Here is a 26,700-nt window from a genome sequence, read left to right as displayed (position 1 = left end):
ACATATTTCGCATTATTTAGGTTGTAGTGCATATGGAGCGGCAGGGGAAATAGCTGTATTTAAAGTGCCATTCTAAAATACGGAAGCCTTTGAATGATTCTTACGACTAAATTTCCGCTTTTCCTGCCCCTCCCTGGATTTCTGCAAGGGATCGGAAGCCTTTCTCAATAAGGCAACATTTGCCGCCACCATCCCTTTCGGTTTGAAGTCACCTGTTGCTTGCTGTTTGTGCCTCTAGCTTTTTGAAAGCTCTTACTTGCTTTGACCTGTTGCTGTGCTTTTTAACTTGGTGAAACTTTTCCTTTCCAACCATTTTGAAGAACCTTAGCGTTGTGTCAAGGGTTATATGTTTCTTTCTCCTTTCTCACATTCTAGATAGAGAACAAAGCAGAGAATGAAATAGGAGATGGAAACAAGGAAGGAGAAGAGGAGAGGAATGCAGAAAAGGAGCAAGATGGCGAAGTCCCTCTGGATTCCAAATCAGGTAGAGAATTGCACCTTCGGCCTCCCAGCTGTGTGCTGACTTTAAAGACCTCTCCAGCTGTTCTAGGGATGTCCCATAAATTTAACTATAACAGATGCCTCTCCTTCCTTTGGAGTGCAGCAGTAAATTCTGGGGCCTCTCCTCATAAGCCTGGCTCAGGCACTAAATCTTGGTTTGAAATCCTTTCCTGCTTCAGTCAGGAACTCTCCCTCTCAGCACTACACTTGAGCTGGTATGAGCAAGGCCTCTTTCTTCCTATTTCTGAGCCAGTGGCTTGGCTCGAATCTGAAGGAAGAGGTGGGCAGCCTAGCAATCCTCTCTCCTTCCAGGCATCCAAGTTAAGGAAGCACATGTCAAATACCCTCTGGCATTCTGTGCATTTCATTTGGTGCAATCTCTGGAACTTGCATAATTTATGTACTTCTGTGCTTCAGAACAATTGAGTCTACTATATTTGAACTTTGCTTTTTAAAAAAAATCTAAGCTACCTTTTTTAGGCTTTTGGCACTGAAGCAGAGTAAGGCTGCCTGCACAGTGGAACAAGGCAGAGCAGGAAAGCCACTGCCAGAAATAGCACCATTCAGTCTGGCAGTCGGTCCCAGGTGATGGTCCACTTAGCCTGCAGGTGCGAGAAGTCAGCCAAACGAGGCAGAGGTGCTCTTTGAGTGCCGTGAGGAAGCTCAGGCACTGGGAAACCCGGGCCTTGATGTACCTGCCCCTTTACTTTACCCTGTAAGTGACTGGCATTTGGGAGGGAAGCTCCTGGTTGGGTGCAGTAAATGCAACATTTTCGGTTTGTGCGTCCCGTTTGCATTAATTTGAGGCTCGCTATTTAGAGTCGGCAGGTGTCCGTTCTCTTAGCTCTTCGGAGGAGGCGATGCAGCGCAGCAATGATAAGAGCGTGATGTATTTTTGACAATGAGGTTAGCCGTGCGGTTCAGGCTCTTTCATAATTGTTCACAACTCACCAAAATACAATAATATTGGCCCCGGCGCCAGCAAAGCAGCGCGTGAGGCTGACTGAGGGCATTTTGTTTAGATGAGAAGGAGGCCGAAGAGAACAAGGAGAACCTTGATGTTTACAAAGACAAGGAAGGCGACGCTGGGAAAAAGAGAGCGGAGCACGAAATCTCTGAAGGAAACGTTGCGACGGCCGCAGCTGCTGCTCTTGCCTCGGCTGCCACCAAAGCCAAGGTCTGTTATGTGCATCTGGTTTCCAGTGCATCTGATTTCCGGTGCTGTTCGGGGATCGCTTTGAAAATGATGGCATTGTCGCGAAGCCCTGGGACTTGTCTCTGTTTCTTGTGCCTCAGAATGCGCTGCTTGTGCTCCTCCGCTTCAGCTGTACGAATGTGATTGTTAAGGGAAATTTCTTTCCTCCTGAATGCTTTAAGGCTGCTATTGTAGGCTTCCTAAAAGGCACACTGAGAGCGCCCCTCCAGAAAGTTTGTCAGCTTCTTTTACAATATTTGATGAGCTGTTTCTTTTGGTCGTTTGAAGACTGGAGAACGGAGCCAAGCATTCCTCCTTCACAACTCCATTAACAGTCACTTAGGAGAAACTTAATGCATTCCAAATTGTGTCTGAAGCAAACTTGTGTGTAGTTCCTACACAACAGGAGAAATGCCCTTGTGTTTCTGTCGTTCAGAGCTGCAGTTCCGCTGCTGCATTCTTAATCGTCTGGCACCCAAGCTAACGAGCAGAATTTCTCCCCCAGTCTCAGCACAGTTTGTGCGCGGCTTCCACGGGAGGCTTCTTGAGTCCAGCTTCCTTAAATGTGTGGTTGCCCTGCATCGGCCTTTTGCTGCCGCTTCATAGGGGTGCCATCTTCCCAAAAGGGCGCCATCATTGACTGATGAGCGAGTGCTCTGCCTTTCCACCGATTAAATGCTCCGCAAGGCAGCTAACAGTCCCAGGAGCTGCGCATTTCTAGAAACAAGCTTGATTTGAATGACCAGCCAGTGTATTCAAACGGAAAGTGCAGCCGCAGCCTAGGAGCCCGGCCCAGCCCAGCCCCACAACCCGGCTGGCAGGCGAAAGGCCCACTGCTTCGGCTAACGTGCGGGTGCTGCCAAAAGCACGGCCGAGAGGAAGCCGGCCCAGCCACCTCTGGCACGCGGCTCCGCTGTCTGGGAGCAGCCGCTAAGGTGGCGTCTCTCACATTGCCCCTGAAGGAACCATGGGCTCCTTTAAAAACAAACAAAAAACAACAACAGAAAAACAAACCCTAAGGAGGGAAGAGAGAAGGTGGTAGAATCCGTAGCAGGGGCTGTGTGTGAGCAGTGTAAGATGAAAGGTGGGCCTTGGCATCGGGCCGGCTGCCATGTTGGCCTAAGGGCTCTCACACCTGGCTCGGCTGGAGGGGGTGCCCCTCGCTGGCCCCTGCAGCCTGTGGAACTTGCCGCGGGGCCAGGAGAAGGCCCCATAGACGGCCGGCCGGCCGGCCAGGAATGAGTCGTGCTTGTGGGGGCGGCAGGGATTCCGCTCTGCCTGAGCTCTCCCGTTGCCCTTTGAAGAGGGAGGCCCTCAGAGAGGAGGGGCTTAAGCCCCTTAATGACTTGCTCTCTGCGCTTACAAAGCGGGGGCTCATTTCATGCCGTTAGGAACGGCACGGCTCCCAAATGACTTGTGGAGCAGCCTCCGCCTTGGTTTGCTTTAGAAGCACACGGAAGACGTAGCGTCCCTGGGTGAGCCTTGCCTTTGTCTTTGGGGTGCGACTCCGTCACGTTTTTATTGGAAGTTAACCCAGCACAGCTCGGTCAGCTTGAGCACCGAAGGTCCACATAATCATACAAGGGTCAGAATTACCTTTCAGGCACGTCGACACTAGTGATCCATCTGTACAAACACCGTCTAAGAATGAGATGTTGCTGTTGTAACCGCAAGTTGGAACCAGAAGCACATCCAACCCCCGACTCTAAGACAAATAGGACCATGCTGTTGGTGCGAGGCTAAAGCGGTTACAAACCTAATGGGTGGATGCTATTTGGTCAGGTGTCTGACAACATGAATGGATAAAAAGTTCTTTCTGATTTTAAAACATAACCCAGTAAAAGTGGTCACTTGGTAACTGACATGGGGGAGTACACGGGCTAGGAAAAAGTGGATGCCTTCCGCTTCTGAACCCCAAAAACCATTAATAATCCGACCTAGCAAAATCTATCTTAGCATGTTACGCAATACAGGCCGAGCGGAACGTAATGGCTCAGATCCTCCACCTGCCCCTACGCAGGGGCAGGGACACTGTTCCGTGGGGATGTTCCAGAATATCTTGCCTTGAGACATGCTGCAGGTGTGGAGGTTATTAGAAACATAGAAACAGAGCGAGTCAGAAGGGGCCTCCTGGGCCATCTAATCTGACCCCTGGCTCCAGCCGGCTCCGCTCACGACATGCCCACCATGTGCATTTCCAGCCTGTCCTTGAACACCCACACCGATGGGGCCTCAGCCACCTCCCGTGGGAGCCCATTCCACACCCTCAGGGTCCTGACTGTCAGGAAGTGCTTCCTGGCATCCAAACTGAACCTTGGCTCCCTGAGCTTTGCTCCGTTGGAGCACATCCTGCCTTCCTCTGCAGGGGAGAACGGGTCTCTACCCACCTCCGTGTGACACCCCCTCACATACCTGCATGTCACCAACAGATCCCCTCTGAGTCTTCTCTTCTCCAGGCTGAAGAAACCCAATTCCCTCAGTCTCGCCTCGTACGGCATCCCCTGCAAACCGGCCACCAGCCTTGTGGTCCTACGCTGCACTGACTCTAACCTGGCTCTATCCTTCCTGTAACAAAGGGCTCAGAACTGAGCACAATACCAGAGTCGTGTAGAGTGGTAGTAATACCTCTCTCAATCTAGAAGCCACACTTCTGGCTCTGCAACCAAGGGTGGTGTTCGCCCTCTTGACCACCGCATCACACGGCTGGCTCACGTTCAGCCTGCAGTCGACCAGCAGCCCGAGGTCCCTTTCACAAGCGCTGCTCTCCAGCCACTTGTCCCCCAACCTGTACTTATGACACCTACGCCCCAAGTGCAAGACCTTGCACTGATCCACACTGAACACCATCCTGTGGTCTCCTGCCCACTTCCATAGTCCCGTTACTCTACTGGAAATAAAGCCTGGCCCAATACGGCCAGAAGAGCCATCTTAAAGTAGTTAAATGGGTTCAGATGCAATTGTTCATAGAGCCATTCGAGGGAGAAGTGCCAGCAACTGTGTGCACCTGCTGTGAAATCTGGACATTAAGCGGCTTCCTGGGCAAAATATTGCAGCAACACTGCAGAAAACACCGAGCTCAGCCATGGCAGACCCTTCCCGTCTGCTCCTCCTGGGGCGTTTTGCCCCCATCTCGGTGCCAACTAATTCACCTTTCAATGGACTGTGAAGCAAAATAAGGCGTCTCTTTGTTTATATCTCATCCTTCCTCTCAAAGAGCCAGGATGGTGAGCAACCTGCAAAAATACAGTTTAACACACGAACAGATTTGAATCCAAAATCGCAAATGTCTAAAATAATGCAGTAGAACCATCAACATGATCATTCAGAGAAACAGCGCACTTGTCTGTACCCCAAAAGCTTGTCCAGACAATTATGTCTTTAATTGGCAGTGCACTAGGCAGTCAAATCTTTTCAGGAAGGAATTTCCAGAGCTGGGGTGGTCCCACCCAGAGGGGCCCCCCAGGAAGACCGCAGGAGCTCCAGGGGAATTGCTGGTGTCAGGCTGAGGACGGAACATGAATGGGTGTTTCGTACCAGTGAGGCGCGTAGGCCAGACTTGCTGCTCGTTTGATACAGCAAAGCGCTCCGATGTCTCGATTGCATCTCGGTGAAGTGTGTGTCTTCTCCCTCAGCATTTAGCAGCCGTTGAGGAAAGGAAGATAAAGTCCCTGGTGGCCCTTCTGGTGGAAACACAGATGAAGAAGCTGGAGATCAAACTCCGTCATTTTGAGGAGCTGGAAACAATCATGGACCGAGAGAAAGAGGCGGTAAGATGGGGAGGGGGCAGCTCCCCCGTGTGCGTGCCCCCGCTGCAGACCCAGCTGCGTTGGGGCTTGGGGGACTGCTCATTTTAACCCTTTATCGGAGTCCACACAGAGGTTTCCTTTCAAGCCCAGAACATGGCCTGGCAAGCAGGAGATGCAGACATGCAGCTGGAGCTCCAGACATGCCGGTCTGGTCTGGCCTGGCCTGGCCTGGCCTGGTCTGGCCTGGCCTGGCCTGGCCTGGCCTGGCCTGGCCTGGTCAGTACCTGGATGGCAAGCCCTGACGAAACGCCCTCCGGTGTGCCATTTGGGATTCCATAATGGTAGTGGAAGATGTACCAAGGTGCGACTGCAAGCACCACGGGCCATTTCAGGCTCATGGTTCCGGTTGGATGAAGGCAGGGCTCCATCTGGGAGCTTTTTCGTTGCATTGTGTTGCCCTGTTGTTGCTTTCTGCTTGTTACTGTGGCCTGTCTTTCCCTCTTGTTTATTTTAAGTATGACAAGATGTGTGTTTGTGGAGCAGCTACTTAGAGCAAGTGGGTCCGACTAGGCCAAAGTGCACTTGGCACGTACCTGGCCTTCGCTTGTGGCTTGTGATAACCTAGAGGAGGAGTTGGGAAATGAAAAATCCCAGAGTTGTTGGAGCAAAACAAGGTCCACAGTTGTGGCTTTTGGAAAGTTTTATCCATCAGACTCTTGGGGTTCATCTACACTCAGTAGTGAGGAACTGAGGGAAATTATCGTGGCAGGAGTTACACTTCTAAATCTGGTTGATAATGGTGGGGGGGGGGGAGACATTACCAGGCCTAGATGCCGTTCCTCTGGAAGTTCTTAAAGAACGCATGGGTGGAATTTCTTTCTTCTGTCAAAAATGTGCAATATCTCCCGAAGGAAAGATCCCAGAGCACTAGTGAGTGTCCAGGGCAACGTCGGCTCTTCAGAAAGGATTGTGAGGGCTGGTGAGGATCTGGGAATTACAAGCTAGTTAGTTTAACACCTGTTCTGGGTGAATGAGTGAAAAGCGCTATTGAAGACAAAGATGTTGAGAATATCAAAGGACAAGTTGTCGAAGAATCGCTGCAGAGTTCTTTGAGAGTATCGGCCAAGATGCGATTACGGTCTATCTTTGTGGGGCTCCTTGGAAGCCCTTGGACAAAGTCCCCCCCAAAGACTTCTAGGCAGGCTTATTGTGAGGTGAGAGAGGTAACTAGTTAAAGAGCAGGTAGAAGCAGCAAATGGGTGTTTCCCACAGTTGCGTGGATAGAAGCATTTCTCCCTTCCCAGGAAGAGTCCCAAGCCATTCCATGAAGGCGACTTTGTGAGAGATGCAAGACAGAGAAAGGGAAATGGTGCTCGTGAGACACAGTTAAGCTCAGGGATCCGCTGCCGCGAGCGGCGGTGACAGCGTCAGAAGGGGACGTGTGTCCCTGGAGGACAGAGCGATCCGCGACTGCTTGTCACGGCGGCTGCCCCTGGATTCCAGCTGCTGCAAACCTGACCTGGAGTTCAGCTTCGCTGTGGAGGCAGAACGCTGGCCTAGACGGGCTGCTTCCGTGGGGCCCTCCGGGCGCTCTGGACGGACAGGCCTGTGGTCAGCAGCAGGCCCACCCAGCTCAAGAGAAGCGCTGCCCCCACGGACGCCAGTGGCAGCCCCGTTTCCCTCCCTGTCCACATCCTGGGGCGGCCCTGCTGGGTCCCAGCAGTGGGGAGAGGAACGCCTCCCAGCCCGCGCCTCTCGGCATGCCTGCCCTCGCCCATCGGGACCCACGCCATTCCTCCCCCTGCTGCCGCTGCTTGCCCACCGCAGATCCCCGCCAGCCACCAGGGCGGAAATGGCCAGCCGTGTGGGGACAAGGAAGAGCTTGGGGCCTGCCCCCACGGATCACGAGGGAGGGCACGCGCCTGCTCCTGGGCTGGGGCGGTCGAAGCGGGGCGGGGACCCTGGGCCGCAGGTGGAGGAGCACCCCCGCCTTGGGAAGCCCCCAGCGAGCCGGGGAGCTCAGTGGAGCTGCAGTAGCGATGGGGCAGTCCGGCCCCCTCGCGCCCACGGGCCCCTCTCCCACACGGGCCCTGGCCAGGGGCCGGGCCGAGCCAGAAGCCGGTCCGCAGGCGCCCAGGCACGCCGGCGGGCCCTTCGCGCAGAGTACGCAAGCCCCATGTGTTGAAGCGGGACTCTGCGTGCGGGGCAGGACGCGGGCGGTGCGTGTGCTGGCGGGACTCGCGGCCTCCCCTCCCGCAGGCCCCCGTCCAGACGCTTGGTGCGCAGCGGCCCCGGCCCCGAGAGGAAGTTGGCCGGGGGCTGGGGACCCAAGCCAGGAAAGCTGCCGGCCAGACGCCTTGCGCATCGCCGCCCCCTCGCCGAGGCAGCACCGTGCCACATGAGCACGCGGGGAGCGCCCGTGGCGGTGAGGAGCTGCCCTCGGAAGGGCCAGGCGGTGCTTGGGGAGGCGAGCCACCAGCGTGCGGAGCCGGAGTGGCTTCCGGGGGGTCGAACGGAGCCCACCTCTTCCCGTGGCCCACGTTCCCCAGTCCTGCGACGATCGCCGCACGCCAGCTGGAGTTTGCGGCTTGCTTCCCTGAATTTCGCCCTCGCTCTGCTGCCCCCCCCCCCGCCTGCGGGCAGACAAGACCCCGTGCTGTTGCTAAGGGGGAGCTCTCCCCGGCCTCCCGCGTCTTGGGGGGTGCTCTGCAGCCGCCGCCTCGCCTGGCCTGGCCTTTGATGCTCCCTCCTTAAAGGCAAATCCGTTTCCTTGGAGAGGCATTCGCAAATTTCCCTCCAAAACACTCCCGGTGGCCAAAAATGCCGCTTCTGTTTTCTGCTGTGCGTCGCCTGAGCCATTTCGTGCCACAACGACAGCCGCGGCCCCCTCCCTGCCAGGGAACGGGGGGCCGCAGAAGGTGGCAGGTTTGCGTATCAACATGATTTAGTGCGTAAACTGAAGCCGTTTCCGTACCGTCAGCCCTAATTGTGCTCAAGTCAAGACTGCGCAAACAGGAGCCTTGTTAATCCAGAAACTGTGGCAGCGCATTAATGCACCCCTGGCAGGGATGTGGGAGGTTTCTCCCTTCATCCTCCGAACAGGTGTGGCGCATTACCAGCCTCTGCTGTGCTGCATCCATGCTTCCTGTTGGGCTGGGGGGTCCGGAAGGCTGGCTGGTATACGGCCGCCCGGCGCGCCGGAGCGGGAGCCAGGTCCAGCGGGCACCCTGTGTGCGAGCTCCGTGGGCTGGGCCTGGCCGGCGCCTCTGCACCCGGCGTGGCGTGCCGGCAGGGTGGTGGGTTGGGCCTCGGCAAGGCCCGGGCCCTGGCGGCTGCTTGGCTACGGGGCTCGCCGGGTGGCTGTGGTCGTGCCAGTCCTGCGCAGCCTCTCCCGCCTCGCAGGGTGGCGGTCGCGCGGGCGGCACGGAGAGGAGGAGAGTCTTGCAGGCCGCCTTGGGCCTCTTGCAAGAGGAAGACTAGCAGGGTGGAAATGCAGCGGTGATACTGGGGACTTAATTGTGCGTGGGCGGAATTCGGAGCCTTTCACGCATCATTGGAGGCCCTCAGATCTTGGGCTGGTGCGCCCGTGCCTTCTCCTTTCACAAAGAGAAAAGGCTGAGAGTGCCTGAGCTTTTTTTTTCCGTCGGACACGCTGCCCTAGACCCCCTGCTTGCGTCTGTTACCCTTTTGGAAGATGGTGGTGGTGGGACTGCAACTATTTAAAGCCCAGCAACCAAGCCGACTGGTGCAGATTTGCGTCTCCTTTGTGATTTGGGCGTGACCGGCTGGGCTGCCCCCGTTGCCGCGCACAGAATTTGCTCTTTTATGTTGCAGGTGCAGTGCACCAGCTTAGGTTACGAAGCCTGACCCACGCGGCGTAAAGGTCCCCGAGGGGCCCGCCTGCCTCCCCGGCCTTGTTCGTCACGGCGGGCCAAGGGCCGCTGGTTCCATTGCTCTCGTCACGGGAGGAAGGGTCTTTCAGCCCCCTGTGATGTGGGCCCCCCGGTATCGGGCCCTGTCTGGACTTCAGTGGCTTGCCCCCCAGCCTTGCAGTCCCCTCGCAGGGGCTGGATAGGAAAATCCCGTGGTATTTACCGGCCTTAGTTCGTGGGGCGGTGCAGAAGCGCTGCGGCAGCTTCCGCGCGTGCTCACGACGGGGCCTCGTTCCTCTTTCCGTAGCTGGAGCAGCAGAGGCAGCAGCTGCTGACGGAGCGCCAGAACTTCCACATGGAGCAGCTGAAGTACGCGGAGCTGCGCGCCCGCCAGCAGCTGGAGCAGCAGCAGCAGCACGTGCCAAGCGCCCCGCAGCCCCACCAGCACTCCGGCGGCCCCGGCATGAACCCCCTCGGGGCGGGCGGCCACCCGGGCTTGATGTCCCACCAGCAGCCCCCTCCCTACTCCATGATGCACCACCAGATGCCCCCTCCTCACCCTGCACAGCCAGGTAAGGGCCGGAGAGCTTCCTCGTCGCTTGGGGGGCGGGGCGGGGGCGGCGATGCTCGGGGCGGGTTTTCGCTCTTGCGGTTTTCCCCCGGCACTCGTGGCGCTGCGCTGTATCCAGCATTATTCTGACTTCAGCCCCGTTCGTGCAATGGGTCGACTCGGAGTAGGGCTGATGCGGTGTATAACCCACAAGGGCAAAACCCGGGAAAGAAGTGGGCCAGAAGGAACCCCTGGGGGGGGGGGGGCTGCGCCACATGCCAAAGCCCCAGTCTGTGAGGTCTGCATATTCTCAGGCAACCCAGTGGTGGGCCAGAGAATGTCATTCGCCTTTCCCGGGCACACGACGTTCACAGCCTCCTGCAGTGTCCCTGGTGGGAGGGGAAGATCACATCCAAAGGGCTCCATTTAGAAACAGAGAAACAGAGCGAGCCAGAAGGGGTCTCCTGGGCCATCTAGTCTGACCCCCAGCTCCAGCCGGCTCCGCTCCCAATGTGCGTAACACGTGCATGTCCAGCCTATCTTTGAACACCCTCACTTGATGGGGCCTCAACGACCTCCCGGGGAAGCCCATTCCACACCCTCAGGGTCCTGACTGTCAGGAAGTGCTTCCTGGCATCCAAATGGAACCTGGGTTTCCTGAGCTTTGCTCCGTTGGAGCACGTCCTGCCTTCCTCTGCAGGGGAGAACAGGTCTCTCCCCACCTCCGTGTGACACCCCCTCACATACCTGTATGTCGCCAACTGATCCCCTCTGAGTCTCCTCCAGGCTGAAGAAGCCCAGTTCCCTCAGTCTCGCCTCGTTCCCCATCCCCTGCAAACCAGTCACCAACCTTGTGGCCCTTCGCTGCACTGACTCTGACCTGGCTAGATCCTTCCTGCAATGAGGGGCCCAGAACTGAGCACTAGACTCCAGTTGTGGGCGCACCAGAGTCGTGTAGAGTGGTAGTAATACCTCTCTCGATCTAGAAGCCACGCTTCTGGCTATTTCCAGAGGGTTAGCCATATTAGTCTATTGTAGCTGAAGCAGCAAATTATTGTGGAACCTCAAGGAATAAGTTTTTTCAGTTTTCAAAAAGCATGTTATAAAATATATCTTGGTAATTTTTTGAACACCAGCAATGTTTATAAGATTGGTACGTATTCCAGTATCTACAAGTAGTAACATGATACATAATACTTTAAAATACAATAAATGTTTAATTCCTATCAGTCCATAAATTTAATCTTATTTTAACCCTTCATTTAATTTTAAATACCGCTGCCACTTAGTTCTACATTTAACAGAACCAACATGCATTTCCCCCTCATGAACTCTTTAAAAAAGAAAAGAAAAATACCACCTGCTTTTGCCCACCTCTTCTTTGTACAGATTCCGTTAACTTTATCCTTCTCCCGGTACCTTCAGGAACCAACTGTTAACACAGGGTACCTTGCTATGCTTCCATGTGGTGGCTTTTAATAGTTGGACTGCTGACATTAAATCTTGAGCGAACATCGAATGGATATGTTTACATCCTTTCCTGTTGTCAGTATCGCATCCAAACGACATAGCTGCAGGGTCCGACAGTCCCGGATTCTTGAATCATTGCTACCGTGTGCTCTGCTCTGGGACAAAGCAGCCCTGATGGGGCCAAAAATTGTATTTCCTGCTTGGCGGCATCAGGGTGGCCACATGCCTGCAAACCTTGAATGCCAGCTCAGCAGTGAGATCCGTCCGTATCATCCTGCATTGGTTCTGGCTCAGGTTTGGATGTTGCAGCGACGCTGGTGTGGCAGTAAAGAGACCCCACCGTACCATGGAGGCCTTTTCCCCAAAGTGTTCATAAATGCGTTATCTTTTAAATCATCTGCGGTCAATTCTAGATGACAGCGCTCTTTTATCGGACACCCTCGCAGCTGGCGCCGCACAGCCGTTTTGCTCTTATAAAGCAAAGACTAGCAGGTTTCTTTGGCGTAAGCTGGCCTGCTTCCTTAGCTGCGTGTGGACGGATGCTGGTACAGAATCACGGGAGAGCAGTAGCGTTGGCGCCCTATAAGGCACCGAGGGTCCCCAGTTCCGCTTGTGGGCTCCCGTCCAGCGGCAGGCCCGTGCCTTTCCAGCTTAGCAAAGGTGACGTGACGTGCCCGCTTCGGGTGTAGCTGTCTGGGCAGGGTTGGACCCCCTGGCCTCCTGGGCCCCGTTACGGCCCTCTGTTATTCTGTGACACGCCTCCATCCCGGCCTTCCGTGATTTCAGTCTAGGCTGTTCATTTGCAAGTTTTTGGTAAGCGAGCTGCTTCTCCTCTCCGAATCTGGCCGCGGTCGGGAGGCGACGCGTCAAGGGGTCAACGTGCACTTTGGGGGCTCCGAGTTTTCAGAGGCGCTACAGTCCTGTTGGCAGTGAGGTGAGGTGTCCTGAGGTGACGCAGGACGCGTGCGCATTAGTCCCAGGGCAGAGTGCGCTCGGCTCCAGGTGCGCTTTGAATCTCGGCTCCACCTCAGCGCTGGTGCCGGGGCTTTGCCTCCAGAGATGCTTGTCAAGCCTTTTCCCAGAAGCTCTCGAGCATGAATGAAACAGCACATCATTTTCTGAAGCACCTTAAAGGCGAGCGGCGTTAAACCCTCGTGTTTGCCAACAGCTGCTCTTCGTGGCAAGGAGCATTTGGGAGGTGGGACGCATTGCCCTGGCTTCTCGAAGCAGGGGGCGTGTTGCTCTCCCCTTCCCCGGACAACACGGGTGCCAATCCCATTGCTCGGCTCAGATATCAATATTAATATATTGCTGGGCCGGGATGGTTTGCATGCAGATATTCTCCTGGGCTGCTAGGCTGGGGCTGAGCTTGCGTTTCTGGCAAGATGTTGCAGGCCTCCAGGGACCAGAAAGAAGGAGGGGTCTTACAGAGGTGGGCAAGCAGCAGGAAGCTCTTGCCCTGGCAAGGAGGCACCGGGCACACCACGCCGAGATGAGGAGGCCGTTCTGGCAGGACAGCGTGTCTGTGGCATACGGGCGGAAGAGGAGCGCTGCCAGGTGTGCCCTTTCTGGATAACCGGCGGGGTGGTCTGTGCCCCTGCCTGCCCCCTCTCGTCAAGCGTGATGAGCACTCCGACTGGGGATTCTGGAAACAGCGAGCGGTTTTGCTGGGTGGCTTTATTCCACTCAACCTCTTTTGCTCCAGTACCCCAGTAGTTAGCCGCCCTATCAAATACAGCAAATGAACAAAACTAATTAAAAGCTGAAGCGGAAGCCTATTTAGGAAATGCCCTATTAGCAACCTTCTTTCCCTGAATCGCTGGCACAGTCTGGGATGGTCCCGACGGATGGCGGTGACCTCGGAGCGTGTCAAGGGAATTAATCACGCAGGTTGCCCAGGGTTTTGTGTGTCTTCAAAACGCAGTAGAAAGTAAGAATTGCAATAGGAACTGCAGTGTGCTTGGTTGTTCCTTCAGTATCCTCCTCCCGCTACTTCTGCCAGTTTTGAGGTTTCTTAGAGAGAGAGAAGGGGCTTTCCTTTTATTTTTCCACAGGATCTCCACTTAAAGATTGGCCAAACTTTGTGCAAGTTTTATTAACTTATTTCTAAAATATGTAGACCACCCCTCAATCCAAAAGAGAATTTCAGAATAACATTCGGGTACTAGTTACTATAAAAACTAGTTTTACTGTAAAAATGCGTGTCTTAAAAATAACTTAAAATGAAATGGAAAGCTGTAAAAGCTGTTTCAGTCAAAAATCAAAGTGAAATGTAACTGCCCTGCCTGATCAAATGAAAAGGTTTCAACGTGCTCACACGAAGAGTACCTACCACCCGTGGGCATCAGGTGCCACCACAGAGGAGGCCCTGCTCTTTTGTAGAAAATGGGGAGATTTTCGCCATGGTTGGAACGTTAGAGGAAGGCCTTCCCCGTGGCTCGTAACGCCAAGCTTAGGTCGGGTTGATGCGGGAGGAGACGTTGGTCACCAGGCAGCTGTCCTGCAGGGGTGGGCGACTCATGTTGAGTTTAATCAGCCGATTGCTGTTTGCGATGTCGGGGAGCATCTCCTCCGGGCCTGTCGTGCATCCATTCAGATGAGCTTGTGACACCGCTCCGTAGTGATGAGGAGAGATCACCAGAAAGTGTTGAGCGGCTTCCGTGAAAGGGCCGGCTCCTTCCACGGGGCCTCGCGGTGCCCAGCGGTCTCTCGCCTCCCTCTTCCTCTTGGCTCTTCCGCTTGCCCCGCCTGCCGCTCCGTGGCCCCCATTTCACCGGGCCCGTCCGTGCGTGGGCGGCTCGTGTGCCGCCCGTGCACCTGCACGAGGCCGTGGCTGGCTGGGCTGGCGGGTTTCCACGGGGGAGATCCGGGCAGCCGGAGGGGATGGGGATGCGGCTAGCGGTGGTTCCGCTGTGGCTTTGGAAGCCCTCAAGGTTTTCCCTAGATCGCTTGGGCAGCTAAGGGGAGGGAAGGAGGGGGCCTGAGGGAAGGAGGCGCAGAGGGTACCCCGCCACTCAGGTGCCGCTGCTCGGCTTTGTGACGGCATGCGAGAGCCTCTTGCCAGACTCTGCCCAGCAGCCGTTCGCTCCCCAGCGGGCCTGGCTTCGCCACTGATGGCACACGAAGAGCGAGCAAGCGAGCGAGCTCTTAACCCAGCGGAGCAGGAGGGGAGAGGATGAGCGGAGTGCGGCTGATGTGACGGGCGGGGCTGCGGGGGGGCGGCTTGGGAAGGGGGCTGCAGGGGCCCGCACAGCGTCGGCCGGTAGCATAAAAACGGGGTTCAGCTCAGAACGGCAACCACAGAAGGAGATCCCGAGGCCGAGCCACCTTCCCCTTGTCACCCTGCCTTCCAGGAGCGCGGAGAGGGGCACCAGTGCTCGATGCGGCCCGCAGGGGAGCGCATTACGATGCCCAGTGTTACTGTGGGGAAGGCCTGAACCCGGGCGGGGCTCTCCCCCCAGCGTGTTCCTGGAGCCCAGCCGGCAGGCCTCTGCCGGCTCACCGGGGTTACGGTGCAGGGAGCGCCTTCTTTCAGCCGGCAGCGCCGTTTCCCGTCATCCAGAATGCAGCCGGTCACAGTCGTGTGGTCAGATGCGACTGTGGCTGTGCGTTGAGCGACACCTCGGTGTGCAAGGGACTTGCCCCACAGGGGAGCTGCGCTGCCCAGTCTGTGCCCAGAAGTGCCTGTCACAGGTGACCGGGGCCCTGGGAAGGCTTCTCTCTCTCTGCGGGCAGCACGGAGAGCGGTGGCGGAAGCAGGAAGGGCGCGCGGACTGGTCGCGGGCAAGACGGGCTCCTGGCTTCGCTCTCGGGCGCGCCCCTCTCGGTGCAGGCCTGTGGTGCTGCAGGGGCAGCGCCTTCCCGAGCACGGGGGGGGGGGGGCGGCGCCTGGGCCTGCACGGAGGAGGCTGCTCCGTGTGCTGGGAAGCACCCGGAGACCGTCTCTGCACGGCCACGAGGGTGGAGCTTCCCGAGAAGGCGTGGCGAACGCTGCATCCGGGGCCACGGGAGGAGGCCTCCGCGTTGGGCTCCTGCTTTGGCATGTCTCGACCCGCGTCGGAGCAGCGCGGAGCCTTTCGCACAGATCCACGGGCGAGAGAGAGACCTTCGCGCCTCACACGGTGCCTTTGAACAGAGACCTGCCATGATGGCTCCATAGTATCCGCATATTAAACGCTTAAGTTCGGCCTCACGTCCCCCTGCTGGGTAGTCGATCCCTAGAGGGAGTCGCAAACAGAATGTGTAACCGACCGGCGAGAGGCCTCTTCGCTGGTACTCCCTGCCCACTAAAGCACAATCTGCAAACATCGCTGGTTAAAATCAACAAAAAATGGGCAGCGCGTGATTGCGGAAGCACTCGGCCTCTTTCGCATTCACCTGCAGACCTGCACTTCTGGTGGGCAGCTAAGATTGCACACGACAGCACAGGCACTGCCCGCTGAACTGAGGAGGTGGCGCCCACTCCTGCCTTCGGGAGCTCTAGAGGTGTCTGCGAACACAGGGCCGGCCTAAAAGACGCAGGTAATCGGCCTCTGCAAAGCCCTCCCTCCCTCCTTGGAATGCAGGAGCCGGGACGACTGTCTCACGTCCTACTTGGTCGGAATTCCAATCAGCTCTCCAGCTGTCTGGAACGTGCTCGGGGGCTTGGCTAGGAGGACCGCTGGCGCGGTGGTGGGGAAGGGAGTCTGCCCTGCCCCGGGCGGTGGGGGCCACTCCCTGCTCTGGGTCCCAGGGGCATCGTCAGCGGACTTGGGACCCCTGCTCTTGGGGGCAGCGCCCAGCTGCCCTTTGCTGCAAGCCGTGCAGAGGCTCCCGGGATATCCCCCCCCCCCCGAACGTGCCGAGCAGCCGCTTCCTCAGCGCATTCGGATGCTCTCTGTGCTCTCAAGGTGGTGCCAGCGATTGAAACCTGACCCTGCAAAAGAGCCAACAGTGCCGGAATTGGCAGCGAGGGGAGCTGGGCGGGGGCATCGTCTCTCGCGCGGATGCCGCAGGAAGCACTCGCCCAGCCTCCCCCCGCCAGCCGCCCCCTGCAGCCACGCTGGGTGGGAATGGCGGGATTTGCAGCCGAAGCATCCGGGCGTTTTATGCCAGCAGGAGACACTCAACTCCCTTCCAGTCGTCGCTAGCCCCTGACAGCAATGTTTTATTTAGCAGCCATAAATATTTGAAGGTAGCTACTCCCGGGTTCTGCGGCTCGGCCTGCGAGGCGGTGTTGCCTGCCGCGCTGTGTGCGCGGAAGCGGCCGGAGCCTCGGGCCCCGGGACCTGGCGAGTGTAGCCCAGAAAATGGCCCTCCGGGTGCTTAGCCCCGGGGGAGCACGGGGGCAGTCGGAGGAGCAGACGCCTCTTTCCTGGCAGGCAGAGTGGGAAGCTCGGGAGGCAGTCCTGCTGTGCTCCGGGATTCTTGCGGGAGACCCACTGCAGAAGGGGCTCCGGCTTCCCGGACCGCCGTGCAGGATCCCTTCCTGGTTTGGGGCTGAGGAGAGGGTGGCCCTCCTGAGCGAGGCCACGTGCTCCCGCGGCAGGGCTGCTCTGCGTCTTCTGGCCCTCCTGCTCCAGCGGCTGTGCATCATGTCATTGGTGTGCAGATCTTCTCTAGTGCGCACGGAGCACCTTTCCACTCGGAATCCTACGGGGAGAGGCAGGGCGCAGGGCTGGCCCCCGGCTGCTTTTTCTCCTCTGAGGATCAGAGGTGGGCGAGCCGCAGGTTCCCAGTTCTGGCTCACCCGCCTCAGCTGCAAACACGCCAGATGACTGAATAAACAACCCCCCTCCCATGCCCCCCGCATCCCTCACAACCAGAGATAGAGACGATGTTGTAGGAGAGTTAAAGAGCAGGGGACGCGAATCTGCAGGTCTGCCTCATGCTGAGGAAAAGCCCTCCAATTTCGTGCTGGCCGCTGGGTGCCGTTCCCCATGGGAGCGCCGGACGGGCCGCTGTGCAGACGGGGAGGCTCAGTCCTGCGCAGGGCCTGCTGTGAGCGGTCGGCCCTCTTCCTTTCCCGGCTCGCCGCGGGCTGCCCCCGAGCAACTCGGGCCGTTTGCCGAGCGCCGGGTGGGCACGTGCCGGTCCAGGAGGGCTCGGAGTGCCGGCGGGCCTTCTGCTCAGCTTCTCCGCTGCATTGAATGTGATCGCTGGCCTTTCACAGAGGGGGGCGGCCAGTAAATGTGTCAGCACTGCCCCCGGGGGCCTGCCTGTGCTCGGGCTTCCCCTGGCCCCAGAGTCCGACCGCGTCTGCGCCTGACGCCTTCGCCATACGTCTTCCGTGACCGGGCGCGGAAGGGAGGCGCGGGAGGAACGTGGGAGGGTTTCTCAGTGGGTTGCCTCCGCAGTAACGAACCTCTCCACCTCCCCTCCCGAAACATCTGCCATTGGGGTTTTTCGTAAGCTCCCCCTTCGCTTATGTAGGTCACGCTTCACAGTGCTTTCTGCCTTCCCCTCGGAGTCCTCAAGCTGCGTTTTCCTCTTCCTCCTCCCCCTCGAGCAGCATGTCTTTTGGGGCTCCCCCCCCCCCCCCCCCCCCCAGCCCCATGCTTAATCCGTGTGCTTAGGTGCCCCCCCCCGTCTCCTGTCTCCTTATTTGTAGGACTGGAAGTGGCTGTGATTGGAGAGCCGCCTCCGAGCCTCTTGCCTTAAAGGGCCATGCGTCTGGCGCTCGCGGGGAGCCATTTTCGCGGGCGCTGTGGTGTGGGTTTGGACGCTGGCAGGCAGCCGCGAGCCCAGTGGCTCGTGAAGGAGGGCCCGGCTTCTCCCAGCCCGGGTGTCGGGCCAGGCCGTGTGCCCCGCTGCTTGCTTCTTCCCTTTCTGCCGAGGGAGGGGGGATAATGCCCTTCGGGAGCACTCCGGGAGCACTCGGCGCTCATCGCAGGCACACACATGTGAGGCCTGGAACATTCTGGTTCGTGCTTTCCGTATTCTCCATGACAAGGGGAGAAGCTTCCGGCCCCTCTTGGGAAGCATCCTGGCAGGCAAATTTGTCAGGAGGAAAAGAACCCTGCGTGATTCCTGGGTTTTCAGAGTCTCTGCATAGATACGTTCGAAGCCTGGAAGGGACGGTTGCAGGATGAGTGTGTGGTGCCGTCTGCCAGCACAAATGCGTGAGCCAGTGGGAGAGAGCGCGGGGCTCCTGTGGGGGAAACGGGCAGGCCCTGCCCGAAGCGCTTCCGGGGAGGCCGAGGAGGAGCTGCGCTCGCGGGAATCCGCAGTTTGGGCCGCACGTATGGCCTGCGGTTTGCCCCACGCCACGGCGGCTGCACAAGCCCCGTCGCTTGCGCTCGCGTGGATCAGACGGTGCCCCCATGTCAGCTCTTTTTATGCCATCGGGCCATGTCGTGCTGCGCTTTGTGGGGGTCCGGCGGACGGGGAGCGTCCCTGCCCCGCCACGCCACGGCCTCCCACCATCTCTTCCCTGCTTCCGGGGCGCTTGACGGGCCCACCGCTGGCCCTGGCTCAGAGCCTCAGTCCTTTGCCAAGCTGGAGGTGGCGCAGACTGGAGCTGCAGCATCCCAGGACACTCCAGGGTGGAGCCCCCCCCCCCGCAGGGCCCCCCGCAGGGGCCCTCGCTCCCCGCTGCAGCTGTGCGCCAGGCTGGCTCGCCCACCGGTAGCCAAACGGGGAGGCGAGGGGCTTTGACGGGGCCCGCGCCTGCCCTCCGCCGCCCGGGCAGCAGCTCCGTGCGAGGCCGGCCACGCAGCCCCGCCCCGTGTCCTCTTGCTTCTTTCTCGCGCTAGCAGCTCGAGGACAGTCTGGGGAGGGCGTTTCATCAGGAAGGAAGCCGGGTTGCCGCTCGGCTGCGAGGAGGCGTGTGTCGGGTTTCAGGGAATACAGCGACGACCTCCAGCGCTGGCTGCTATTTATATACCGCACGGAGGGAGAGCGTGAATAAAAGCGGTGAAGGCAGCAGAGCTGCGGGAGTCCCCGGGGAGCCGAGAGCCTCCTCGGCCTGGAGATGAGGGTCCCACGCGGGGGGGCGCGATTCCACGGGGGGGCGGTGGCCCTTTTCCATCACTCCTCCTTTTGCCGCGATTGATTGCGGGTGTGTTCGTGTGCGTTAAGGTGCTTTCCGAGGCTTCGGATCCCGCAGTCGACTCTGTCCTGTGCGGAAGCCCCCAAAACCTTCACGGAGAGCAGCGCTGTCTCCCCTGAGCGTAAAGCCCCAGTTCTTCGGCTGTCTCTCAGGCGGGAAGGGGCTGGAGGGTGGCCGTGGGTCCTGCCCCATTTTTCTGCTACGTGCAGGACCTTTTGCGTGTAGCAGTAGCAGATCCTCGCTCCAGCCCGTGCCCAGTACAGTCCCGGCTGTTTTGAAAATGCGGTCGCCAGTCAGCCTGACCACAGACAGCTCTGCAGGGTCCAAACTCAAGGACTGTAGGGTAATTGTGGGGGGAACAACCCACAATTAATGACGCTACTAGTTGTGGGTTGTTTCACCCACGATTAGCCCATGGTGTCTGGGTTCAGACAGCACAAAGCCACTCTCTGTTGCAGGTTGCACGTTTAAAAAGGTGCTGGCACTCACCAGGCCCCACCTTGGGCTCCTTCACCCACGGCCTGCCCCACCGTGTGCAAAGCAGGTTGCGGCCGGGTTGCAGAGGAGACTTCTGCAAAGTCGTCCTGAGATTTTTGTACAGTAGGACGGCATACAAAAGCCTTTAATAAAAAATAAAAAATAAAGTCACTGTATGGATACGGGATCGCAGGATTCCAGTTCCCTCAGTGGGAAGGAGACTGTCAACTCCCTTGCGAGGCGAAGCTCCATCTCCTCCGGGATGTTTGTGGGCTGGGTGGGAAAAGGCAGCTGCTTCGGAGCAAGAGCTTAGCGGGAGCCTTGACCTCACGGTAAACCTCCTGAAGCGGCACCTCGCTTGTTAAACATTCAAAAGGAGCCCCGCAGGTTTCTCGAGAAGGATTGCCGGGGCCCAATCGAAAAGATGTTTTGGCAGAGCGGGTTGTCTGCAGGGCAGCGGAGGAGCCTTGTGACGGGCCCGATGCTTGTTTGCCAGCTCCCGCCCTGCCGTGCCTGCCCGTGAGAACCCCCCCCCCCCCGCTAGCACCCCCAGCCCTGCCCTTCGTGGGGGCTTCACCTCTGGCCATGTGGGCAGGCCTGGGTCGGGTCACTGGACTGCTCAGACACAGGCTGTGCTGCCCGGGGATGGGGGGAGCCATGCCCATGCACCCTGGGGGGGGGGGCTGCCTGCAACCGCAGGGGACCCGGGGGAGCCCCTTAATTCCCAGCTGCGGCTCCTTGTGCCTCCGCCCCGGTGCAGTTGTGGGCCCTTCACACTCCGCCCGGGGGGGGGGTCCCGCCCTCGCATCCGGGGCAGCAGCAGACGGAGCCCCAGGGGCGCCCTCCAGGCTCTGAGAACCAGAGAACCGTGGTCTGGCAGGGCCAGGAAGGCCACCGGTCGGACCCCTGCGGCGTGTGCCCTCGCAGGTGGGCGGCGCTGCCCCCTTTCTGTCTCTAGACAGGTTGGGGTTTTGCATGAGCAAAATAAATGGTTCTCTGCGCTAACGAGACCCGAATAAAGCTGTCGAAGTAACAGGCCGTCTGTGGGTGTCGGGATTGGCAGCCAATCGCTTGGCGCGCAACTCTCGCCTCCTGTGCCTAGCTAGGAATTCCCTGGCCTGGGCCCGCTCCCCCCCACGGCCTCAGCTCCCCCGAGAGGCTGCTTGGCTGAGGGGGCGGTCGTGCGGAAGAAGGCGGCTCTTGTGGGGGGAGCGCAGCTTCTGTGCGTCCCCTTCCCCACTCCTAGTCATCTCTGGGCAGCGGGGATGAGGCCCCCTCCGATAATTCAGATCTAGCTGCAGCCCAGGTCTCCCGGGCAGCTCCCCACGCAGGAAATGGAAGAGAACGGGCTGGCGGGCCCCTCTCACACCACGGTTTTCTCGGGGTCTCCTTGCTGGGCAGTTGCTGCTGCCAGTCCAGGCCGTCTGGAAAGGATTCCCTGTGATTGTCCGTCAGCATTTCAGATGGTGCTCAGCTGATAATCCCAGCCCTTCCTCTCGCTGCCCCTTTGGCTGGCTCCCCCAGCTTCCTGGCACTGCCACTCGCCTTCCTCGCGACGGGGTCCTGCCCCGGCCCCTTGGCCGCCTGTCCCCAGGGGGTCGTGCTGACCCGGCCTTGCGGGGGCCTCCCTCCCTGCCTGCCCCCCCCCCCGAACAGCTGCCCTGCAGCTCCTCCCTTCCCCTGCCCCTGCCTGCATGCTGGCTTGCTGCGCCAGCGGGCTCGAGTGGGCTGCGGCGCCTGGGGGGGCCCGGCCTGGGCAGACGTGGCTGAGCTGGTGCCGTTCCGTGCGAGGCAGCGGAGCACAGGGGCAGAGGTGCGACGGCCCAGCTGTTCGCGCCTGGAGCGCATCTTGCTCTTGCCACCCCTTCGCTCCAGTTTGCGGCGCTTGTCAGACATCCGGCCTGCCTGCTTCTGATAGAGCAGTTGGGCCGTTCCGTTACGGCCGCTGTCCCCAAGCCGGCGCTCTCCCAGCGCCCGGCTGCGGCTCCCGCGAGCGCTGCTGGCCCGCCTTCCCACTTGCCCCCAGTAACTGCCGCTTTTCCTTCCCGCAGGTCCGATCCTTGGGCCAGGCTCCGTGATGCCCGGGCAGTCTGTGCCGGGCCGAGCGATGCCGGCTGCGGCCCCCGGAGGAGCCGGCGGCACACCCTCGTCGAGCGCAGCGCACATGGCCGGAAACATTGTGGGGGCCCGGGGGCCCCTGACTTCTCCGAACGGGCTGTGTAAGTGGGAGAGTCGGCACGGCCGCTGTTCTCTTGCTGCGGGCCCTGCCCGGTCCCCTCCCAGCAGCAGTCTCGCACTGCCTGGCCCGACCGACCGATCGCAGGAACGTGCAGAGGGCCTTCCCGGGAGGGCCCCTCCGTCTCCAGGCGGCCCGCGCTCCTTCCGTGGCCAGCGGGAGGCACCTGTCTAGAGGGCTCTTTGGGGATGTGACTTGAATCGAGCGCCTTTCGCTTCGGAAGCCCCTTTCCGGCCCAGGTGTCCGAAGGGCGGCCTCGCAGCCGGAAAGCACGGCTCCTGGTCGCAGGGCAGCGTCGGCCCCTCCGCTTGACCGGGGAGCAGTCCCGTGGCGCACTTCCTGGGCGTTCCCGGTGCTCTTTCCCGCTGGCCCCTCCGGGTGCCGTCCCGCACATGGGAAGGGCCGCCTCGGGGGACGTGGCGCTGCATCGCCACGCTGTCCTTGCTCTCTCTGCTCCCCAGCTTTCCTTCTCCCTGCTAGAGTGAGGGCGGGGCACACGAAAACGGTGGGGGCCTTTGGGGGGAGGACACCCCAAAGCTCTTCCCTGTGGCCTTCCTCCCGGTGTCCCCCCCCTCCACCTGGAGCAAGGACAGCACAAGCGCTGCACCCGGGTGTCCCTGGAGGCCCCTCGGAAGGGCCCGGGGGGCGGGGGCCGTTGCGCTTGTTCCCAGCGGCTCTGCACCTCTTGCCTCCCGGGCCGGACGTTCAGCAGCAGCCGGATCTGTCCCTGCTGCTCGGATGGGCTGGGCTGACCGGGGGGTGGGGGGCGCGACCCAGCCCGTCGAGCTGGCCCCTGGGTGGGGAGGGCGAGCCGCCATGGCGTGTGCCGGGAGGTGTCGGTCTCCGCGAGGTTCCCGTGGGTGGGCACGGTTCCCGTGGGCCCCGCGTTCATGCTGATTCGGTCCTGCAGGGGTGGGCGGGGCTCTCTCGTTCTTCCCCCCGGGAGGCGGGAGAGCAGCTCCCTGCGGGTGGCGGGACCCCCGGCCAGAACGACGGTCCTCTGGCCGGACAGCGGAGGAATAACCCACCACGCGTCTCGAGCGCCCCGTTCCAGCTCTCTGTCGAATGTCTTCCTCTGCAGATCCTGCTCCAGCCCAGCAGCCGGCGCCCCCAGGGGACGGGGCGACCCCGCCTCCAGCCGGAGCACCAGCAGCCCCCACGGCGCCCTGACCGGCCCAGCAGCGAGGAGCTCCTCAAGCTGCGACGCCATGACCCAAAGCCACATTCCTCCCCCTCCCCCTCCCCACTCCCTCCGCCGGCACTTTCCCCCGGGTGCGCACGCAGGCACGGCGCCCGCCAGTCTGCGGCCAGGCCGCCCTCCCGGGCAGCGGCTCCCCCCGGCCGGAGCCTCCCCTGGAACCGGCACGGCCTCCTCTTGGTGCTCTGCACGCTCGGCCCCGGCCCTTCCTGCTTCCCCGTGTGGCCGACGTGGCGGAGCTGGGGAGCCGCTGGGGCTGTCCGGGACCCTTCAGCGGGGGGGCGCCTTGCCCGGATGCCGCATCGGGGCAGCGAGGGCGCTCTGCCAGCCCCTCGCCCAGGCGTCCCGGTGCAGGCTGGCCGGAGGTGCTGCGGGCGGGCAGGCGGTTGCTCAGGAGGCTGCGCAGCCTTGCGGTTACCAAGCCGAACGAGCGATCTTCCCTGGCAAGAGCTGGGAGCCGCCTCACCGGTGGGCTTCGGCCTGCCGCGCAGCGTGAGCGGGCATCTCCTGCTGCCAGCCTTTGGGTGGGGAGGGCGGGCCATGCGCTGCGTGTCCGCCTTCCCCGTCCCCGTCGTCTTTCCCGGTGGAGCATCCTAACAGCCACAGGGGAACCGAGCCCCACGCCCCGTCCTTGGGGGATGGGTCCTGGCGCCCCTTTCACGGAGGGCAGCAGTGCCGAGTCCTGGCTTGTGGGCGCTCATGGGGCTGTCAGAACTACCTCGTGCGAGCGCTGCGCAGGGGAGCAAACCTGGCCGCCGGCTTGCTGCCTCTCCGGATCGCCCCGATTGGGCGTTCAGAAGCGGCGCTTGCGCCTGCCTGCCTGCCTCCAGCGCGCACAGCCGCCCCGCCAGCCCGGCACGCCCGTGCCCACGGGGCTCTGGTGAGGAGGGTGCCCTGGGGCGCGGAACAGGCCGTGCGGGTGCACAGGAGCCATCCCCTCCCGGCGTCCGGGACGGCCACCCCGAGCCGCCAGCCCGCCTCCCCCCGTTCCAGCAGCAGAGGCCTTCTCGGTACGCATGGGCCTGGCGTCGGTGGCCGGCCGCGCGGCCATTTCCAGCAGCGGCTCGCCGGGGCGGGGGCGTCCAAATTCAGCACTGTACCCCTATGCAAAAGAGGGTTGTTGGCAGCAGCCGATGCCGCCGCCTCTTTGCGCCGCCGCTGCGCTGGAGGCGTGCGGCCCCCTCGGATCAGGTGCTTGGGCCATGAGGGGGGGAGCGCTGTCCTGTCCTGGCCCACCAGCTTCCTGCGCACGCGCAGCTCTCTTGCCAAGCACATCGGGCCCGGTAAGCGACACCCCCTCGGTCTCGGGGGCGGTGAGGGAAGCCCCAGCCAGACCTTGCGATCGAGCGAGCGCCTGCCTCCCATACCTGCGCACTTGGAAGGGGGACTCGCCCGCCTCCCACCTCCCCTCTCCCCCCCCCCCCCCCATTGTCTTTGGAGCAGCATGGAATTTGGATTCCAGACGTGGTCCTCTTTAGACGGATTTCCTCAGGTTGTTTTTAGCAAGATCCGCTTCAAATGTAAAAGTTCTGACTAGAGAACTTGCCTTTTTTATTCTGCTGTTAACTGTGACCTGCAGTATATGAATTGTTAAGACAATTGGGTTTCTGTACACCTAGAAAGCAAGAGGTGAGACGGTTGTGTGTTTTCTGCAAATCTTGTCCTGTGTGGGGTGGGGGGACCTGGCTCCTGCGGTGCAGCCACTCAGTTTTGTGAAATAAACATGCGGGTGCTTTTTTTTTTTTAAACAACTAAGTGTGTGATTGGTTTATTCATTGGCAGAGAAGCACTTTCACAAGCAGGCTGGTATCGTTTCTGGGAAGGAGTACATACAGCCAGCTACCCCCAACCCAGGCACTAGTCCTCATGAATTAACCCCCCTGTTGGCGTAGCCCAGTTTTGTTCATTTCAGAGTGTCTTGTACAGGTGAAGTTCATTTCCATTTCCGTCTGCCTTTCCATCAGGCACCATTAGCGGCTTGCACAGAAAGACGGCGAGGGAGCGCCCCTTGATGCCGCAGAGGCCGGCCAGGGCAGGGCGGTGCATGCGCCCAGTAAAACCAGTTTCAGAAGGGAAAAAGGCCAGCAGGGCTGGAAGCAGGCCCGGCCCTTGGGTTCTCCCAGCCCTTTTATGTGTACCTTTCCATGCGTGGTAAGTCATGGATGGTTCAGACTTTTTAACCTCCTGTGTTTATCGCAGCCCCTCCGACCTCACGCTGGCGGCGGCGACTGCGAGGGACCCTCTGTGGTCTCGCGTGAGGGGTGCCCATAAGCACACTGAACTGGCCATTTCAGGGGCCTGGGCCAGTCTTCCCCAAAGCCCTCCCAGCGTGGGGGTGAGCTTCAGAGGGAGCTGCGAGCCGCATCTCTGAGACCGGCCAAGGCTCCCCCCACCCCACCCCACCGCACCCCCGTTCCTGCCAGGAGTTCAATCTGCCCTCCGTCATTAGGATGCTGAGCACCTCGGCTCCCGGACGGAACTAATCCTTCGCGCTGAAAGGCCGGGTCCTGGTGCCGTGGACAATGGGCCCTTGAGCGGGAGGAGGCAGCGTGCGGGTGTTCCTCCGATTTGGTATTCATGGCGGCCCCTCAGCCCCTTGGCTGCCCCAAGCCCAGCCTTCGCTCGGTTCTCGAGGAACAGCGCTGCCCATTGTGTGCGCCGGCGCACACAGCGCATCGGGCCTCCTTCCTCCCGGCGGGGCCCTCGCCACACTCGCTCTCCGCTCCTCGCTCGCACAACTTCTCAGCTGCGTCAGAATTCGGGAGGGTCAGTCGAAGACTGCGCTTCCCCAGACCAGCACCCACGGCAGGTTTTGGTTCGGCGCTCCACTCAGAAAACCGAGTGACGGAGCGGTGCCCAAGCAGGAAGCCTGCTTTGCGGAGCTGGGCTTGGGCACCCGGCTTGGGGTGGGCGAGGGAGGAAATGGCAGGCCAGCGCACTCGCTCCCGCGAGAGCCGCTTCGGGGGCCAAAGGCACCGGGGTGAGGGCTGCTCACGGCCACCAGCTGCAGGGGGCCGCTCTCCCCAGAGGCCCGACAAAAGCCGAGCCTGCACACCTCTCGGAAACGCGCATTAAAAATGAGTGCTGTGCCTCCAGGCAGTTGAAGCCGCGCATGGCTTGGGCCTCTGCTGGGCCCCCTGCCGGAGGGAGTGAGAAATGCGCTGCCGTCGTGGTGCTTCACTGGTTCACAGGCCGACCCGCCGGAGCCTCGTGCGCCACAGCCGTGCCCCAGCCCCTCCGCAGCCCCCTGGGTGCCTCAGCGAGACGGGAGTCTTCCAGCCCCGAAAGGAGCTGCAGTGCCAGACCGTGGGTTTCACTTGCTCGCTCGGGGCTGGCAACGCACTTCGCCCACCGTCGCGCAATTCTGCATTCGCACCAGTGGCTCTAAGCACTGCGGCAAAATTCACCTGGGGCCCCTCCAAGCCG

General features: G+C 60.2%; 1 protein-coding gene across 3 annotated transcripts in view; it reads left to right on the top strand.

The window, feature by feature from the left end:
* SMARCC1 (SWI/SNF related, matrix associated, actin dependent regulator of chromatin subfamily c member 1) overlaps positions 1–25,025 on the top strand; it is an 86,725-nt gene extending 61,700 nt beyond the window's left edge. For 2 of the 3 annotated variants that reach the window (XR_006413679.1, XR_006413678.1), the window contains exons 22-28: positions 376–484; positions 1,524–1,678; positions 5,329–5,463; positions 9,622–9,886; positions 21,892–22,059; positions 23,158–23,622; positions 23,657–25,025. Coding sequence is in view for 1 of the 3 variants with exons in the window: in XM_044419498.1 (XP_044275433.1) it covers positions 376–484; positions 1,524–1,678; positions 5,329–5,463; positions 9,622–9,886; positions 21,892–22,059; positions 23,158–23,246 (921 nt within the window). In the remaining 2 variants the exon portion in view is untranslated. Of the gene's footprint in view, positions 1–375; positions 485–1,523; positions 1,679–5,328; positions 5,464–9,621; positions 9,887–21,891; positions 22,060–23,157 lie in introns of all 3 variants that reach the window. The other variant, XM_044419498.1, reaches the window with a different exon arrangement.
* Positions 25,026–26,700: the final 1,675 nt, after the last annotated feature.

This window comes from Varanus komodoensis, unplaced genomic scaffold (assembly GCF_004798865.1).
Source record: "Varanus komodoensis strain SLA01 unplaced genomic scaffold, ASM479886v1 scaffold104, whole genome shotgun sequence".
Lineage (NCBI taxonomy): Eukaryota > Metazoa > Chordata > Lepidosauria > Squamata > Varanidae > Varanus > Varanus komodoensis.
Note: the sequence above shows the minus strand (reverse complement) of the source record. Positions and strands in the feature narration are given on the sequence as shown.